We start from the raw sequence: 18,675 nt of genomic DNA on the forward strand, positions 1-18,675 counted from the left end.
AACATTAAATAAGACAATAATGTTATAATTGCAATATGCAAAATGTGTAAACAGTAATTACTTAGACTTGCTTATTAACTTAAAGCTATTACATCTAAAACATCTGGAATATTATAATACTACATTTATTACTAAATTCTTGACTGCCTCGTTGGACTAGTGGCTACATATAAGGCCGCAGACCCGGAGGTCCTGGGTTCAAATCCCAGGTCGGGCCAATAAAATGTTATTTTCAATCGATATTTATAACGAAATTCTTAGTAGCAGCCTGGAGTCTGGAAGTTGAAAGTGTTAACACTCCCGTGCCTTGAAAAGCACGTAAAGCCGTTAGTCCTGCGCCTAAACTCTTTCCGGTTGTGTCAGATTCCCGTCTTATCGGACTTTGAGAGTGCACCTGTGTTTGCGCACGCACTTGTGCACTATTATATCTCCTGCGCAGTTGACTAATGTCTCTTGAGATTGGCCGCCATGGCCGAAATCTGTCTGGACGACTTTATTACATTTAATTCTAGTAAAGCCCTGAAAATATTTACTTTATTATATACACAGGCTTCAGCATAAATGAAATGACTATTCACTTAACGATAACCGCCTTGAAAACATTTCTAAGTATAAAATTGTTGTTGTTAAAATGTCGCAAATATATATCACATACCATATCAAAAAAGCACTAAGTAGGTCGAAGCATTGCCTGCGGACCCCAATAAAATATATATTATATTTGTGCGTATTTCGCACGATGCGGATAACGTACAGCAAATATATCTTTGTGTGCTTAGAATGACAGATTGAACGGGTCGATTGAATGAAATTGAAGATTGTTTAATACATTTCCAGAAAAACGAAACTTTGACTAATAATACACATGTGATAAAAATGAGGTAACGCTTTTTAGGAAAATTTACGGGGCCACTGTCACTTTCCACTCCTTTCTGCTTGCGTGGCTTGAAAGCTGTATTATAACTCGTTGTTATATTAATAAGATTATAATATGTTAACGAAATTATTACTTTTCTTTATATTTATTCTCTTATAAATTATTTATTTATCATTAATCATCCATTTCGATGTTTCGCATCTACCCTGAAAAGGCCAATGTGTTTTTCATTTCTACCCTTATAATCTTGTTTAGAATATTTAATTTTGGCTACTAATTTTTGCATTTAAATAAAAGCTTAAAAATAGAATGTTAAGTGTATGTATGTTTTATAAGTGAAAAAAAAATCACTGTATTACAAACACTGAGTAAAAATGCAAAAAAAATGAATAATCCTTATTTGATTGGCTTCAGTTTTTTTTATAATATATTAAGTAACCTCAATAAAATATATAAATAACAAAAAACAAACTTAAAAATACAAAATTGGATAAACATATAACGATGACTTAATATTGAAACCAAAGTCAAATTGCTTTAATTTTGGGATCAAATTTGTGATTTGAACCACATGTTATTAAAAATATACAATTAAATTACTTCATTTTACATAGATATATAATATATTCAAAAATTGTTTAAAAAAGAGGAAAAACTAAAAAAAGTGATAAAAAAATATTAAGCATCCTATTTATTACCAATGAGTAATATATAGGATGCTTGGATTTGACAGAGAAATCGTTTTGTGTGATAGTGTGTTTTACTCATAAATCTACATTTAAAAAACGGGATAGAACATTTATTTATACCTCTGCCAAGTCCACGCGATCGCTAGACATACATATATTACTTTAAATGATTCTCTATATTATATATACTTGTAAACAATAATCAGTACAGTAACAGTCTGTTAATGTCCCACTGCTGGGCTAAGCCCTCCTCTCCCTTTTGAGGAGAAGGTTTGGAGCTTATTCTACCACGCTGCTCCATTGCGGGTTGGTAGAATACACATGTGACAGAATTTCAATGAAATTAGACACATGCAGGTTTCCTCACGATGTTTTCCTTCACCGTCAAGCACGAGATGAATTATAAACACAAATTTTGCACATGAAAATTCAGTGGTGCTTGCCCGGGTTTGAACCCACGATCATCGGTTAAGATTCACGCGTTCTAACCACTAGGCCATCTCGACTTTTTTAACATTCATTCTGATGAGACTCAAACAATAATCAGACATTGATTAAATCACCGTTCAGTTAAATTGGAGTGTTAAGTGATTTTCTATGGGTGTTTTAATGGACTCGAACGTCGCGTTATGCTATGCTTAAAACTATCTGCGATTACATTACAAGGTTCGTATACAAAATTTAATTATTGATTTCGTTTGTAAAGGAGACAATTTTGCGGAACGGTCGTGTTGTTTGACTTTAATTAATTCGGGGCTTGTCAACGGTGTATGTAATTTCTGAAACGCGTCTGCCTGAAGCATGTTTCTCGTTACCGTAATCGTGTGTCGTTCATTTAGTGTTGATGACATTTTGCGGTTTGAGCCCACATGTATATGTGATCAGTCATCAAGATGGTATTAATTATTAGTTACGTACACATAGTTTCCTAAATTATGAATTGCTCGTTTAACAAACTTATACATAAATGGTATTAGTATTATGATTCATATTTAAAAAGTAGTTTAAATTCGTTTTCGTTAAGTAAAGTAAGTATTATTTATATTCGGTTAAGATATAATACTACTTTACATTTTTTGCTTAATAAATCATTGGAAACAAACTTGAAAGAACACGATTAGACGGTTCAATTATGATTGGTTTTACATCGGTAACCAAAGTGACAGATAATAATAATATTTTCTAGAACGCATATTAAAAAAGAGTAATATATTGAATTTGATAAATCGTAAAAAACAAAGTGTTCCTAACGTAAATATGAGAAAAATATCATGATGCAGCTACCCGTCCATTTTATTGATACTTTCAGTGACATTTTACATTCTCATCGAAAACAAAACGCATCAATCATACTTTCTCGCTAGCGAATGTGTGAAAACTTTAATAAATATCTAATATTTCTGCCATTCGACTTGAATCGATCAAAACCTTATTTTTTAGTTAAATACATTATGTGTGATCTATTTGTAAACATAACAAATTATTTTATTGTTTGTTATGAAATAATTTGATATATATGTCGCGGATTCAAATGGATTGCTATTTTAATGGCCGCCATTGTCGTCCAATATGTTGATTTTATTAAATCAGTCAGTGCGCACGTCCGGCGTAGGCGCTGTCCTGAGAGCAAGAGACCAAGAGACAAAGGGCGTCGCTAGACAAACGATCACACGCGCTACTGACAGATACACCATTATATTTTTTATTTCCATTATTCGGCTGTACAATAAAATAGGCAGCCGTCTTATATTTTCACAACTTGACTTCTGACAACCGACCAGAAACCCATAAGATGTCAATCACCTTATATGGTGTTGCTATTCTAATAAAATAAGTGATGTCGTATACCCGCTTAAATTTATTATCTCTGACATATATTTAAATCAATATATTTTTTTAATTGTAAGTTTGTATATCTATGTAACAAACATAAATTATATTACGAGTAATAATAATATTGTATGATAAAATGTTATACATGTTTGTTCTACTATTTATTTCTTCTCAAGTACTTAGAGTTATATTGAAATATATAATGAGAGGATAATTCATTATAACGAAATATCTAAGGAGTCTGCATTTACATTTGTACCGACTGTGTTCCAAAAGTTTCTTTGCGAATATTCTAAGTTACTGCCTATCTTGAAGGCTGCTTGCTGAGTAATGTATGCAATTAGGATACGTAAAATGTTCCTTTGAGCTTTTCATTTTATTATATTATATTATATACAATAAAGATTTCACATATCGCTGTGAAAATGTACTACTAAAGTTTATTTTGAGAAAATTGAAAACATTTTACGAAACATATTTTCAGAAGCTGAAAATGTATTTGTTTCTGTTTTTTTATTATCTCGTACATTTCATAAAGGCTTTGAAATTTTAATAGAGCTGGGAAGTCATACTAATATTACGGTTAGTTTTGTTAGTTTGTTTGTTTAATCTGGCTTCAAGCCAAATCTACATCGATAACGAAATTTCACATTAGGATAAGATCACTACGATGTTATTTCAGATCAGATGTAGACTTGTGAGACCTAAAATAATATTTTTATTAAAACTGTAAAAGATATGACAAACCAATTACGTTAATAAATTGAAAAATTAACGTATTTTATTAAATATATTTATTTATTCATAATCATTGTATTTTGATCGGATAAGTGAAATCCATACACCATTAATATCCTTGATATTTATAGACTATTGAAAATTATGATATGACCAAAGAAACAGCAAACATTGATTTTATATAAATGATTAAAAACTAATTTACAATAAAAATTATGATTTATGAGGATTATGACTTAACTTTCCGTCCTTATTATCGAAGAAGCGGGTGACTTACGTATTTTTTTATAAAATGTTTAAGTTATATTGACGTCAACAAAAAGGTCTGAAGTGACCCAGCATTAAAGTCAGCTTATGACAGAGCGTGATAGATTGCCAACGGCCTGCGGCGCCCGCTTATTTTTTATTAAATGCCAGGCATCCGGCTTCAATTGTGGTAACACATTTTCATTCAATCTTTTCCTCTTGATGTCTATTTTACTCGCTATAGTCGGGAGATAATATACATCGGCTCATATCCGGTTACTATCAAAACACGTTTCTGTTTACGCATGGTAGAATTGTCTACGAAGTAATAATCAAAAGACAATAAAAAAGGTCCCATAAGTTTCGAAGTCCTAAAGTGTGTAAGAACTTAAAAACTCGTTACTCTTAACTCAAAAACGATTACGATACGAACGTACAATTTTTTTTTCGAATAGGATATAAAGGAACCGATATGATTTATTATTGAAAACTTATTGAATATCGTAATTAATATTATGATTAGTTTTAATTAAGATATTGTTTATCCACTTCAACGATATAGTTACGTTAAAACTTTCTTAGTTGTATACCAGTAATAAATTGACTCCGTTCCTAGTTTCTCTGAAGCAAAGTAGCCGACTTAAATCAACATTTGTAAATATCTTTCAGTGCTTAATGGACTTATGTTAAGTTAAATTAATTCCTTCAACCGATCTTAACAATACGTGATTTGTAGTATTATTTAGAGTTTCTATGAGTTATAGTTTTACGTAAATAATATATAGACAATTTTTATGTACAGATAAACACGTAGAAAAACTAATATAAATAAGTGATTTAATATTTTGTCGGGGTTTATTCCGGAGAAACATAATAATAATTCAGTATATTTTTAGCCGAAACTTTTAAAACACATTATATTTTCTTGGTTATCTTAGTCACGTTCTGTTTTAAACAATTCAAATCCTCTTTAGGATGCCTTTTTACTTTTAAATCAAATCGCATAAATTGCTTGTGTAAATTCGTTCCGTAAAAAATATATAAAAACATAATTGGGGAACGAACAAAAAACCAATTTATAGATTTCTGTGACACGAATTCATTTTCTTTTAAATTTCCGTTTTACTTCTGACGTTATTGGAGTTATATTTTTTCAATTCATTTCGAATTATTAAAATTTCCGCTCACAGTGAACGTTAACCGTTTGCGATAAACTTTTTTGATATTACTCAGCACCCGGTGCACGTAAATCTGCCCTTACAGTGGTCTCAGTAACTTTTTCAATTTAACAGGTAAGGATAAATCGTTCATTCTTTTTATTTGAACATAGAACTGATATAAACTCTCTCGAAGTTTAGGCGGAGCAGTCTATTGTTTGTTCGTATTAACTTTGAAAATCTTTTGCTACGGAAGGTACGGTACGAAGATATATGAATTGCTGCCTTAGTGTCTTATGACACCTCTAAAACTTCTTTGGATACTTGAAATTAGATACATTAATCATTTAAGATTTATTATCCTTTGCGAGCTTACCTACTTGTGTAAAAGAAAATCTTCATCTTCGATATTAAATTAATGCTCCGATTCCTTCAGAAAAGTATGTTCGATCGATGTTCAATTGTTTATAAATAATCGACTATTGATAAAAAATGTTTTATTGTCAATAGAATAAACAATAAGTTATTTGTTTAAAAACAATTGAATTTAACATAAATAAAATTTCGATACAAATTAATTTTGATGTTATCTAACGACGCTTAAATGTGTCTTTCGGCTTCCTCATATTTCTCCAAATCCTCCAAAAAGCTCTACATAAGCCGATATCATTAAAAATCAAATAAAATAGACCTCCTAACATTAATACTGTCATCCCATATACGAATCCGATAGCAATTTTCGGTATTAGGGGTCCAAATAACAAGACCCGTACATATTCCACCATAACTGCTTCCATCCCCCTGCAATAGGTATAAAAAACTGCGTAAAAATATTATAAATATGGGGAGCAGGCAAGAATCAAGAATACTTCAATTGGCTACAAAATATTAGTACTTGGTCTAAAATATATTGCAATTTAAAATAAAAAAAAAACTACAAAAACTGTACTTAGGTTTTCTATAATTTATAAGTAGATATTTTACCAATAGGTATGTGCTGTAATAAGAATAGCAAGTAGGGAGTCAAATAGTCTATTCGGAATGAGAAGTCCAAATGGTATGAGCACTACTAATATAGCTGATGTACTCTTCTCAATGACCCAAAGTCGGGCATGATCGTGAGGCTTTTCTTCCTGTAGTTTCATCTTAGTTGTATTGAATGATCGAATCTAAAAATGTATCACAAATTTGTAATATGCTAATTACATTCTACGACAACTAATTAATTAGAGAATTGAAAAAATAAAATACATGTTTTTTCTTATTTGTCAAGAATAAATGGAAAAAAGCAAATAAAATGAAAATTCCTACTTTAATAGTAAATATGCAGTATATTTGTTTTATTCTGATGGTGCTTCCCCACCTAGTCGATCAGCTGTTTTGTTACATGAAATAGCTATTGATGAAATGCGACACTAAATTGGAATCTAATGTTCAGTCACGCTCGATTAAGTGGAAAAGCACCTTTAAAAAACCGTTGAATATTTTTATAATTAAGTGTGTAACAAACTTACGTAAAATTCCTTATAGTTAAGAAAGCAAATTATATTCATAGTCGTATCGTTAGTAATGTTTTACATAATTACAATAATAACTCACGCAATTTAAGGATAATGATGTTGAAGATGTATTTAAAGTATTTTTGATTACTGGAATACAAGAAAAGTAAGCATTTCTCTTCGGTCCTAATCCTATTTGCCGTCGTATAACTGCACTCAAAAATGCTGAAAAAGCTATTAAGCTAAAAGGCATGTAAGAATTTGGCTCAAGTTAATAATAACACATAACTTTATGAAAAGCGCTTCGAGTGGGCGTTGTTGATCTTAATACCTACGCTATGTAATCATAAAACAGTATACGTAATGTTTGCTCGTAAACTCTAAAAGCGTCACTTTTAAATAATAAATTATTCATTCTATTTGTATTACTTAAAAACGTTTGTAGGTATATTCATTTAGTTTATTTTAATACAGACTAATCATCATATAAGAATCAAATATCATACTAAGAATCAAAAATATAAGATATCAAAAAATCTTTAAGTATGTAAAAAATACTTAGATCTAAATAGGCTAGAGCTAATATTGTGCAACCAAGAAACTAACCTAGAATTCGATTTTGGTAATGAGGTTTGCTCTGTTTTGATGTTTCTATTTATAGCAATGTCAAGAAATTTCTGTGCTGTCGAAAGTATTGAGATAAAATTGGTAAAATCCGCAATAATTTATGGCATAGTAAAAATAGACAAGATTCCACAACCAACCTAGGTCGCATTGTGGGACCGTAGCGACCTAATTAATTGCAAGTCTTAGTGAGGTCACTCACATTTCTTGTGAAACAGAGGCCAACCGTGAACCAACTGACCTCAGAAACCAGTCCATATTTCTCAGAAGAGAACGACCTTCAAGTATTTTTGTTTTATACATATAAAGATAATATTCTATAAATGGAAATATATATAATAAATTAGTTACCTGATCTCTTTATGCAAGTTGAAAACAGCATTATGATATTTAAAAATGCAACGTTGATACTATTACGTTGAAAACTTATTCCATCCTGTCAAAAATGTCAGGATTAAAAAAGTAACTGACGATGTCGAAGGTTTAATATTAATATCCTTCGAAAACATATTAATGCACTTTCTACTTTTATAATATTTTATTGCATTATTGGCATGAAAGCTATTTTTAGTGCATTATTTTTAAAATAATAAAACATTATTTTACCTCATTCTTAGAATATGCAGTTGAGCATGTTACAGCAACGCTGGTTGGTTGAGACACATGGAGTAGAGTTTTATCACTGACGAGCACGAGGTAATTCTTTTAAACATATGAATTTTCAGTAGTGCTGGTCGTTATATTGTATGTATATTATTATTGTAATTAAATGAAATAACATAAATCGAATTAAGTAAGATAAGAAGAGACCTTTTCCCAGAAGTGGGAGTTTTATATGTCGTTTTATATATTTAATGATGCTAAGTACACCTTATTAAAAATATATCGCAATGGAAATATTTAACAAAACACTTTTACTTTTGTAGTGAAATCATATGAAATGATGGATTGGTCGGATGCCATGATTGTAACGTGATCGGATTAAACTAATCAGAAACTCAATTAGAAATGGATAAACATCTTTTGGGACCATTGTTATCTTGACACTTAGTTTAAGGTCGTAACTTTTACGAATCGGAGACGAAACTGATACAAAGCTGTGTTTAGCTCCTCAGGGCGATACGCGTAGTTATGCCGTCTAACCTTTCTCAATAGACAGGTAAACTCAAAAAGGATTTTTCAAATCGCTGGATAGTTCTTATCAATCATTTAATCTTCCAGCTTTATAATATTTGCATAGCTTACTACGATACAGATCTACGCATTGCAAACTCACGTATCCACGTGAATAAATATCTAATGGGTTAAAATTTTGTTATATACACATCCATAATTTGTTAATTTCAAACCTATTAATCGATATTTATATCGCATGATGTATTCCAAAATCTCGCTAAGCCGCTTTAGCGCTCGCTATGTATCTCAAGCACGCGTTACGCATTCAAAGCGTTCGTCCGTCCGCTCTACACATTTCTAGAGATACCGTGGTCTTTGATGGACAGTGTTGCGGTAATATCCTTTGAATTAGGAATATCGGTTATGGATGAAAATGCTACAGTTGCAAATCTTGATTTTTTTTTAAGCAATTTCATTTTAAAAAAATACTTTCCACCCACGATTAGCAATAAAAAATATATAAAAATAAATTCATAATTTGACAATAATTAAGACGCATTATTTTTATTTTTGGATATTTTTTAAGCAAATGAGCATAATATATAGCATAGATGAAGTTATATTTTAAATTCAATTTGACATAAATTATCAAAAGCACTTTCTGATTCATTTTTATAAGTGTTATGTAGATATTTCACATATATCATAATAATCATGACAGTTAACAATTATTGCCATATCTCCGACGCTTCGCAATTTTAGACCATATACATAAAGCGTTATTATTATAAGATATTATAATATTATAAGGTATATTATATAGGATATTGAATAATATCTGGAAAATAATACTTTGTATAAAAATCAAATTAGGCAGTGTGAAGCTTTGTAATTGGCGCTAAAAAAATATAATACATATCGTATGTGTATGTTATAGTTTTAAATATCAAAATGCTGCAAGTACAAAAAAAAAAAAAAATTTGAGTAAATCTTGGTGTTGTAAGTGTAAAAAAGTCTAGTTTATTTAGTCGTTAAGCTAAATATCATCTATTCAATAATACATTTTGTAATTTAGTAAATTCGGCTTATACAGTTCGTAAGGATGCCATGTCGTCAAAAATTGATGCGCATTTATTAATACTTCAGTTAATAAAACAAATTAATAAAATAAAACATTACACATCTACCATTCATTTGACACACACACATACGCAATTAAGCACATATATACACACACATCCATCCTTTTGGTAATGGTTACAGTCTGTGGTCAAACTGAGAACAGAGTAATATTACATGTAAATTGTAATATACCCTTATGCTTATGATTTATCATATAATTTGTCTAATAAATATTTGTGCGTTATAATATATTTATTTTCCCATCTCTTAATTTTTATAGCTATATTTAACAATATCCTAAACAAGATAGCACGTGATATAATAATATAAATATTGTCTTTATATAAGATATACACGGGTCTCATTGGATTATGAGAGTGAGGGTGTAGAGAGTGTATTCGAACACACTTGTGCCTTCTATTGTGCTTAGTTGGCTAGTCTCCTTTGATAATGACCTCCAAGGCCGATATCAATCATAATACTCCTAATCAAAACCATTCATATAGATTACGCTATGAAACGAAGATTGTAATTTATAATACATTTAATTTATGCTTCTCTATAATTACAATGAAACCGATTTCTTTTCTTCAAAATGACTTAATCACATAATATATTCAAAGGAAATGTCTTACTCGTTAAGTTTACAAAAGCAAATCATTCTAGGAGCCATTTTCCAGTGAGAGGACTTCTATTGAACGTTGACAATGCTGTCTGTCGGTGGACGGAAGCCTATTGTTATACTCGGAAGCTATTATTGACATTATTTAAACTCCTATTGAAACTTTTAAATAAAAAACCTTTCATAAATGTTTTCACTAGAAAAATCGATAAGTTATATGTCAATAGCAGGTAACTGTTCCGTGGATGATGTTTGTCTAAAATAGTATTGGAATAAAATTTGTTTAATATTGGAAATTGCGGCTACGTATAAAAAAATGTATTATAAACATTTAATCAAGGCATATAAATTGAAAGCACCATTGCCACGAATATAATATGAAACAAAATAAAAAACGTTTTTCATTATCTAAAAAATAGAACTTGTTATTATTTAAAAACGAAATCTTAGTTTGTTTTATAAAATTGCCATGTGATATTTTAAATAAATGTAAATTATAAATGTGACAAATTAAAAGAAACATATTTCACAAATAATAAAACTGTTACTATGATACATATTTTTCTACGGAATAAAAGAAAACAAGTAATTAATTAGTTTTTATAAAAAATATGCAAATATAATTCTGTACAAAAAACATTTTACAATTTTTTGTTTAACATATTCAGAGATCATCATAGCCGTTTTATGAAAGCGTCATACCAATTCATTGCAGGATTAAAGTACCGATTTTATTTTATTTTGGTCATTATTTATAGCGTTCGCATTGCGTCAAATTGAAATCAATGTCGTAATCAATATGCGCTACTGAATCCTGACGTGTAGTGACGCTGAGCACACCGACGCTTTGACTGTTCTGAGTTTCATAAAATTGCCATACCTATTCGTTGCAGGATTAAAGTACCAATTTTCTTGGTCATTATTTATTGCGCTGCGTCAAAGCCAACGGTCAATTTCGCAATCAAGGGGCGTTACACAGAGTCGTGTTCGGGCTATCGTGGTGTGGCGCTGATGGAGCGTTCTGACGATGGCTGTGTCGGCTCGACCATTGTTTACCTGTCAACAAATTCAGCTTTAGAATCTGAACGCCGCTTTGCCAAAAGTGTAAAAGAATACTTTATGTACGTAAGGCTACTACTATAAGCCTTCCATAATATAAATGTTACATTTTTATACGAAAACGTTTATAAATATTTTATTGAAAAAGTGTTACTTTCGTTGTTTATATATAGCTGATATCAAAGCAAATATTTTACAATTTACTTTTATACAAAAATTAGCGAATTTATTGAAGGCTTTTGCGAGGAATTTTGTCATGTAATACGCGGGTAGCTGTGAACGCCGAAATTAAATTCTTGTGTGGCTTATAAAAAAGTAAACCTCTGGCATGCTTTGTTCAAAATATAACAGATAATCGATATATGAAGAATTACTTGATATTAAAAATATGACTTTAACGCGCTTAGGCCTTGGTCACATTTTTGCGCTTCGCTTGCCACAAAATATTATTTATTTTTATTATTTGTTTTTTTTTTTATAAATATTAAATTTTCCACGTTAGCAGTGCCTACTTGTCTTACTTTTACCGTTATTTAATGGAAATTTAGTTATATACTTCGCTCGACTATCGAAAGAAGACACAGCATTGTTTAATTAATCACTTGCTAAGCAACTTTTATAAATAAGGCTGTACATGATTTGTGTGTAAATATATTTCCAAGCAATCTAGGGTTTATATCAGACTAAAGGAAAAAGAAAAAATATATATACATCGAAATAGTTTTTAGTTATTTTCTAATCTCTAATAAGTTTTTATATTTCAATCATTGACTGACGTAACAAATAATAGCGACATTACAATGCAACTAAAAACGTAATAAAACAAAATGAAGACAGCTTTATCAAAGTTGGCAAAAATATTCACGATCACTTCAAAGCGATATTTTCGTGCACATAACAATTTACATAGTGAAGAAGATAAAGCGAAAATTGACGACAAAGATAACCCCTTTCGTCTTAAGCCTATCGAATATGAAAGCCATACCTTGAGGAAACATGACAATTTAAAGAGGCAACGACTTTATGAATTCGGGCTATATGTCGCAGCATGCATGCCAAAATATGTACAAAAGATCCAAATGCAGCACACTGACGAGCTCGAAATTTTGATTGCCCCTGAAGGCTTTCATCCCGTTCTGACATTCATGGCTTATCACCAACATGCCTGCTTTAATCAATGCTCTTTGGCAACTGCGGTCGATGTACCGTGCAGAGAATACAGATTCGAAGTTGTATATAATCTCCTTAGCTTACGATACGGTGAACGAGCTAGGGTAAAAACTTATACGGATGAACTCACGCCTCTGCATTCAGCGGCTAGCTTATGGGGTAACTGCAACTGGCTAGAGAGAGAAATATATGATATGTTTGGGATTGTTTTTACCAATCACCCAGATTTAAGAAGGATATTAACGGACTACGGATTTCAAGGTCACCCGCTCAGGAAAGATTTTCCGCTTACTGGTTATATTGAAGTTAGATATGACGATGCACTTAAAAAGATAGTATACGAACCGGTAGAATATGCTCAAGAGGTGCGTAGCTATCAACTGGATTCGCCTTGGAATCACTTACGCAATTTTCGTGATGGAGATAATTGCCTCGAGCCAGAAAAAAAGACGTAAAGAACTATTGACGCTACTGAGTAATTTTTAAATTATCTTTTTTTAGTCTATATTATAATGTTTAGTTATTATGAAATAAACAATTTAAAGTGTTTGGGTTTGAAACATATAAGTATGATTAATAAAAAACATAGTAATACGAGTAAGTATAGGATAACATAATTATATTATATGGCTTGAAACGCTACCGCGTGTCTATATTTAAGTACATAAACCTATATTTACATATAATGTATCCCAACAACATTACATTTATATATAATGTACATTTATATATAATGTATCCCCAGTGGCAGGAGGGAGAGGTACATTATCTTTGAAAATGTAGTGTGGGTAGGTGGAAAAATTTCGAACGTTTAATTAAATCTTTTCAAAATTTCATTAAACGATCAAATATTTTTATAAGCAATTTTTCAAAAATCTTAAATTTCTTTATAACTGCATTAAGATAATGTAACTAAAATATATGATATTTAACTTTTTATTTCTTATATTTATTTACAATTCACCATTACAATCGTTTCTGTATCAGAGACTGAATTATTTCTATTAATGTTTAAAATATTCTTGAATATTAGACTGCAGACGGTATAAGCTAAACGTAATTTATAACTATTTGTGGTCGAACATACAAAGGACTCGTTACGCAGTGCGGTAAATTATGCAAATACTAAATGGGTATATTGATCATAGAAAACAATATGTAGATAAATATAACATAAAATTTATTATACACCGCCTTGTTATACATTCGTGTACGTAAAATGCTTATTTAGAGTATATTTATACAGTATTAAATCATGGGTTGATTGAAAAATGTATATATATTTTAATAACAACATTGAAGAAGGAATACATAGTTAAGCGTTTTAGATTTTTTATATAATAACGCAAATAAATAGCACATTCTATTTCGGTGTAGTATATATATTTTTTTAAAACATAAAGTGTGCGTCCACATGGACGGCCTAGCAGGGTTGCGACGACGGGCGGGAAGTATCAAACTTATAAAACCGCCGTTTGCGTCCATAGTGTAGTGACTAAGGCGGGCGCCTAGAGCGACGGGCCCGAGCGAGTTAGCCTGCATAGTTTTCAAACGTTCCAATCCGCGCATTGTGGGCCTAGGCAACAAGCGAACTAATGCGCGGTTCGCGGTGGTATCGAACCAGGTCGATCTTGTCGCCCAGCGTATGCGCTTTTGCTAACCTTTTTTTTGTAAAATAATGTAAGGTATTTATAAGTGATTCAATCTAAACCAGCAGGCAAAGTAATCATTCACACCACAGTAATCGCGTATAACAAGAAAATTATTGAACGAAATAAAAGAACAATTTCCAGGAAGTGTATGTAAGTTTAATATTATACGCCTGCTATCGTATCGGATATCTAAAAGGATAGGATCGGACTATAAAATAAATATATCAAAACCTCGTCCATAGCTTACAACACCTGAAACAAATCTTATCGCTATAGCAGCTCGCTCGTCACTGAGGCCACCCCCGCGCTCACGCCCGCCATAGGCCCTAGTCACCGCGCATTCAGTGTGGACACAGGGAAAGCTACATAATCTAATAGTACAATTATACAAGTATATATTTTTATTATAAAACTGGAAATTTTAAACTACTAGTTTGAATAAAATATTTGTTAGTGCGTTAAGTCTTTTTTAGTCATATGTTACTGGTTTTTCGGAATGCCCATGTTCATAGCAATAGGTTTAAGATTTTTTTATAATTTGTATAATACTTAATGCGTTTAACTCGCAGTGTAGTTATGTAGTAAAATGTTACACGCATATATACCGCGTTTCTTATCACATAAGTAACGAACTCACTTAAGTCACCGGTCACGTAACGACGTATAATATTATTCTTCTTAATATCAACATCGTTTCTTATTCACGTTGACACTTTATATTCAGAGAGAAAACAGGAAATCTGAACAGGAGGGTTATTCTGTAAGAAAAAACGACTGTTTTCTGGTTAGAGTTTTGACTCACACCAGAAAACAGTCGTAAAATGTCAGGTGATACGCAACATTGATCAATATAATTATAACATTTCAAGAATACACGCATCAAAATAGTGTATCATCATAAGTCGGTTGTCAATATTTCACGGGCGAGTAATGCAGTGAGTTCTTACAGTGTAGCTCTGATAGCAACATTTGAATTATACAATGTATGATATACATACCTGTTTCATAGTTCACACTACTGCTCGATATTTATGGTTTGTTTCTTTGAAACATGGTTATATTTTTTTTTTTTTTTTATAGAATAGGAAGGCGGACGAGCATATGGGCCACCTGATGGTAAGTGGTCACCAACGCTCTTAGACATTGGCATTGTAAGAAATGTCAACCATCGCTTACATATCCAATGCGCCACCAACCTTGGGAACTAAGATTTTATGTCCCTTGTGCCTGTAATTACACTGGCTCACTCACCCTTCAAACCGGAACACAACAATATCAAGTATTGCTGTTTTGCGGTAGAATATCTGATGAGTGGGTGGTACCTACCCAGACGAGCTTGCACAAAGCCCTACCACCAGTATTTTATTGAAACATAGCTTAGCTTTAATAATATAGCTTCATAACTTTTCTCAATAAACCGATCATCTAACGTAAAAATACCTTTTCAATTTTACCTGGCATTTCATGAGATTCGTTGAAATGATACGAGACGATGAGAGATGAGAATTGTTATTTATTTTTTATTTATGTATTATTGATAAGGGTATGTATTAACCAGCGTGGAATTCAGTTTGTGACGAAACAGTTTTGGTAACTTGCAAATAGTAATATAAACTTAAAAAGAGGCAGTTTTTTTAATTACAGACAGACACTTGATATTTTATTTATTTGTATAGATGTCTAGTGGTAGGGCTTTGTTTAGGTCCGTCTGGGAGGGTACCACCCACTCATCAGATACTCTGCCGTTAAGCAGCAACACTTACTGTTGTTGCGTTCTGGCTTGAAGGGTGAGTGAGCCCGTGTACAAACACAAGAAACATAACATCTCAGTTCCCAAGGTTGGTGGTGGTTGGGTGCATTTGTGATGTAAGGAATGATTATTATTTCTTACATCGCCCATGTCTATGGGCTATGGTGACCACTCACCATCAGGTGTCCTATTTACTCTTCCGCCGCCTATAACATAAAAAAAAGATGTATAGATTATTTATCGACTATCGATAAACCAATAGTAATCGTTCTTCGTTGATCTAGTGGCTACTTAATTTTGCTTCAAAGGTTACAAATTCCGAAGCGGACTCGTAAGAATTTGTGAGGTTTTCAATAAATTCTTAGTAGCAGCAACAGAATGTTGCCAGCGTTTAAATTATGTCTGCTTGAACTATCGGTTTTATCTTGCCATTAAACCAAATTATGAAAATGAAGAGAATGCACATTTGGCAGACTCATAAGAATTTACTTAGTGGTAGGGTTCTCGCTAGCCCCCCTGGGTACCACTCTTTCATCATAATATATTCTACCGACAAACAGCAATACTAAACAACACATTGTCTACAATGTCCGTTATAGTAATTCAACCAGTTAGTATGTAGTGCGATCTCAAGTAACGAAGTACCCATGTGCACAATACCACCGCACCACTATACTCTATTGGACACATAAAACGTATAAAGCGAACGCGTCGGAATTATCATATGCTTAGCCGTATACATGATTGCTCATGTTGTATGTATGTGTGAGTTCGAAATGCATACACAATTTAATTGCCACAAATTTTATGTTATCGTGTTTGGATGAAGACAGGAAACAGTCATTAATAATCATTATTAATAACTTACTATTTTTCACGAACTACTCACAAAGAAATAAATTATAACACAACGCGCACATAATATGCTTCTACAAACGCCACTAAAAGGGAAGCCTATTAATTTTATAAAGCTTCCGTGAATCCGATAAATATCATTTTTGTAATTACTTTTATAAGACACCTAGTTTCCGCCCGCTTTGCTCGTGTGTTAGGGGGTGGGAGATATTTTATACCTATCCTCTGTCTCTCAGAACGTGTACGCAAAATTTCATGGCGGTAGGTTTAGTAGTAACAAACAAACTTATATTCGCTTTCATAATATTAATTACAATGTGATTCATAAACAGAAACAATAAGATAATAATATTATACATTTTGTGTTCAATTTTACGAACTATTAGGCTTAAAAAGAATAAAGTGTGTATCGAATAAGCGGGGGGAAGTGGGTGGCTATTCTGTCCATATGTATTCGTAGTACTATAGTGTATTCTGTTCTTTACATGTTTCGATTGAGTACTGTTTCAAGTACTCTACGATTATTATAGTAACAGTTTTGATACTTTATTACAGTTTGTAATATTAGTAATGTTGTAATCAGACTCTTCCCGTAAAACTGCTAACTTAACAAATATAAATTGTTCAGTACAGCTATTAGACTCGTATTTTAAAAATGAAACATTATCGTTTAGGAACTAATTCATTTTTATATGTTATTTCATTATTAATCATGACAGCCTTATTATAGTTTTGAAAAAAATATTCACGAATATAAAGAAATTTTTTGTAAAATTTAAAATTTAAATTTAAATTTTACAAAGATAAATAATAGGTATAATATTATTAATATTTTATCGATAATTTGACAAAAAAGAAGGTAAATTTTCAGCAAACAATTTTTGTTCTTTAAAAATGATAACTGTTTCATTCTGACAATTGCAAAATTACTAATTTTATATGTATTTAATAATGACGAAAAGACCTCACCGACTAGTCTTTGTAAACATTTAAATAATGCTTCTTCTACAATATAGTTTTTGTTCCAACTCGATACCCCTACGCTGCGCTGATAGAACTTTACACTCAAAGTAATCAAACAATACAAGAGTAATTTTAAATACTTAGCCGTTACCTGTTTTCAAGTATTTCTATTGTATTAAATATTTTTACCGCAAGTCACATAAATACGTAGTCGAGTCATTTCTCTTTGTCGCTCAGTAAATAGCTCTAGGGAATGTTACAAATCTCAGAAAGTCACAAAGACCCTTTTTGTCTATGTGCTTCAGTAGATTTTGCTGAGATAAATATTTTCTAATTTTGCTGACATCTCAATCTTCTAATATCTTTACGTCTGACATTTATATAAAACAAAAAGAAAACTACTACTACTACTACTAATACTAGTTTTGTATGTCTTTTTTTTATATGCGCCGGGAGGGCAAATAACTCTACTCCACCTGATGGTAAGTGGTAGTAGAGTCCAAATGCAACGACGGCCAGTACAGTATGGAAGAATGTTCTGCACTAGCCGCCCCCGCCTTGCCGGCCCGCAAGATGCCTCTTCACGCCTCGTTTGAAGGAACCCGGGTTGTAAGAGGAGGGGAACACGTGAGCTGGTAAAGAATTCCATTTTTTGGAAGTGCGACAAAGAAAGGTGTTGCCAAATTTCTTTGTGCGCGATGGA

General features: G+C 31.8%; 2 protein-coding genes across 2 annotated transcripts; one reads left to right on the top strand and one right to left on the bottom strand.

Annotated features, from left to right (window-relative positions):
- Positions 1-6,097: 6,097 nt before the first annotated feature.
- Positions 6,098-8,089, bottom strand: LOC126781204 (succinate dehydrogenase [ubiquinone] cytochrome b small subunit, mitochondrial-like). The gene is made up of 4 exons (XM_050506070.1): positions 8,015-8,089; positions 7,140-7,264; positions 6,525-6,709; positions 6,098-6,341 (listed from the first exon to the last, which is right to left on the bottom strand). The coding sequence occupies exons 1-4, from the start codon at positions 8,043-8,045 to the stop codon at positions 6,131-6,133; spliced, it is 552 nt and encodes a 183-aa protein (XP_050362027.1). The 5' UTR covers positions 8,046-8,089; the 3' UTR covers positions 6,098-6,130.
- A 4,320-nt stretch (positions 8,090-12,409) lies between these two features.
- Positions 12,410-13,207, top strand: LOC126781648 (NADH dehydrogenase [ubiquinone] iron-sulfur protein 3, mitochondrial-like). Its single transcript, XM_050506594.1, has one exon. The coding sequence runs from the start codon at positions 12,410-12,412 to the stop codon at positions 13,205-13,207; it is 798 nt and encodes a 265-aa protein (XP_050362551.1).
- The last annotated feature ends 5,468 nt before the right edge of the window (positions 13,208-18,675 follow it).

This window comes from Nymphalis io, chromosome 1, assembly GCF_905147045.1.
Source record: "Nymphalis io chromosome 1, ilAglIoxx1.1, whole genome shotgun sequence".
Taxonomy (NCBI): domain Eukaryota; kingdom Metazoa; phylum Arthropoda; class Insecta; order Lepidoptera; family Nymphalidae; genus Nymphalis; species Nymphalis io.

Bases quoted from the DNA above. Each gene is read 5' to 3' on its own strand.
- LOC126781204 (XM_050506070.1), bottom strand. From the start codon at position 8,045: ATGCTGTTTTCAACTTGCATAAAGAGATCAG. The intron at 6,710-7,139 runs GTGAGTTATTAT...ATACATTTTTAG, and splicing joins CATCATTATCCTTAAATTGC to ATTCGATCATTCAATACAAC. The intron at 6,342-6,524 runs GTAAAATATCTA...TACCTATTGCAG, and splicing joins ATTACAGCACATACCTATTG to GGGGATGGAAGCAGTTATGG.
- LOC126781648 (XM_050506594.1), top strand. From the start codon at position 12,410: ATGAAGACAGCTTTATCAAAGTTGGCAAAAATATTCACGATCACTTCA.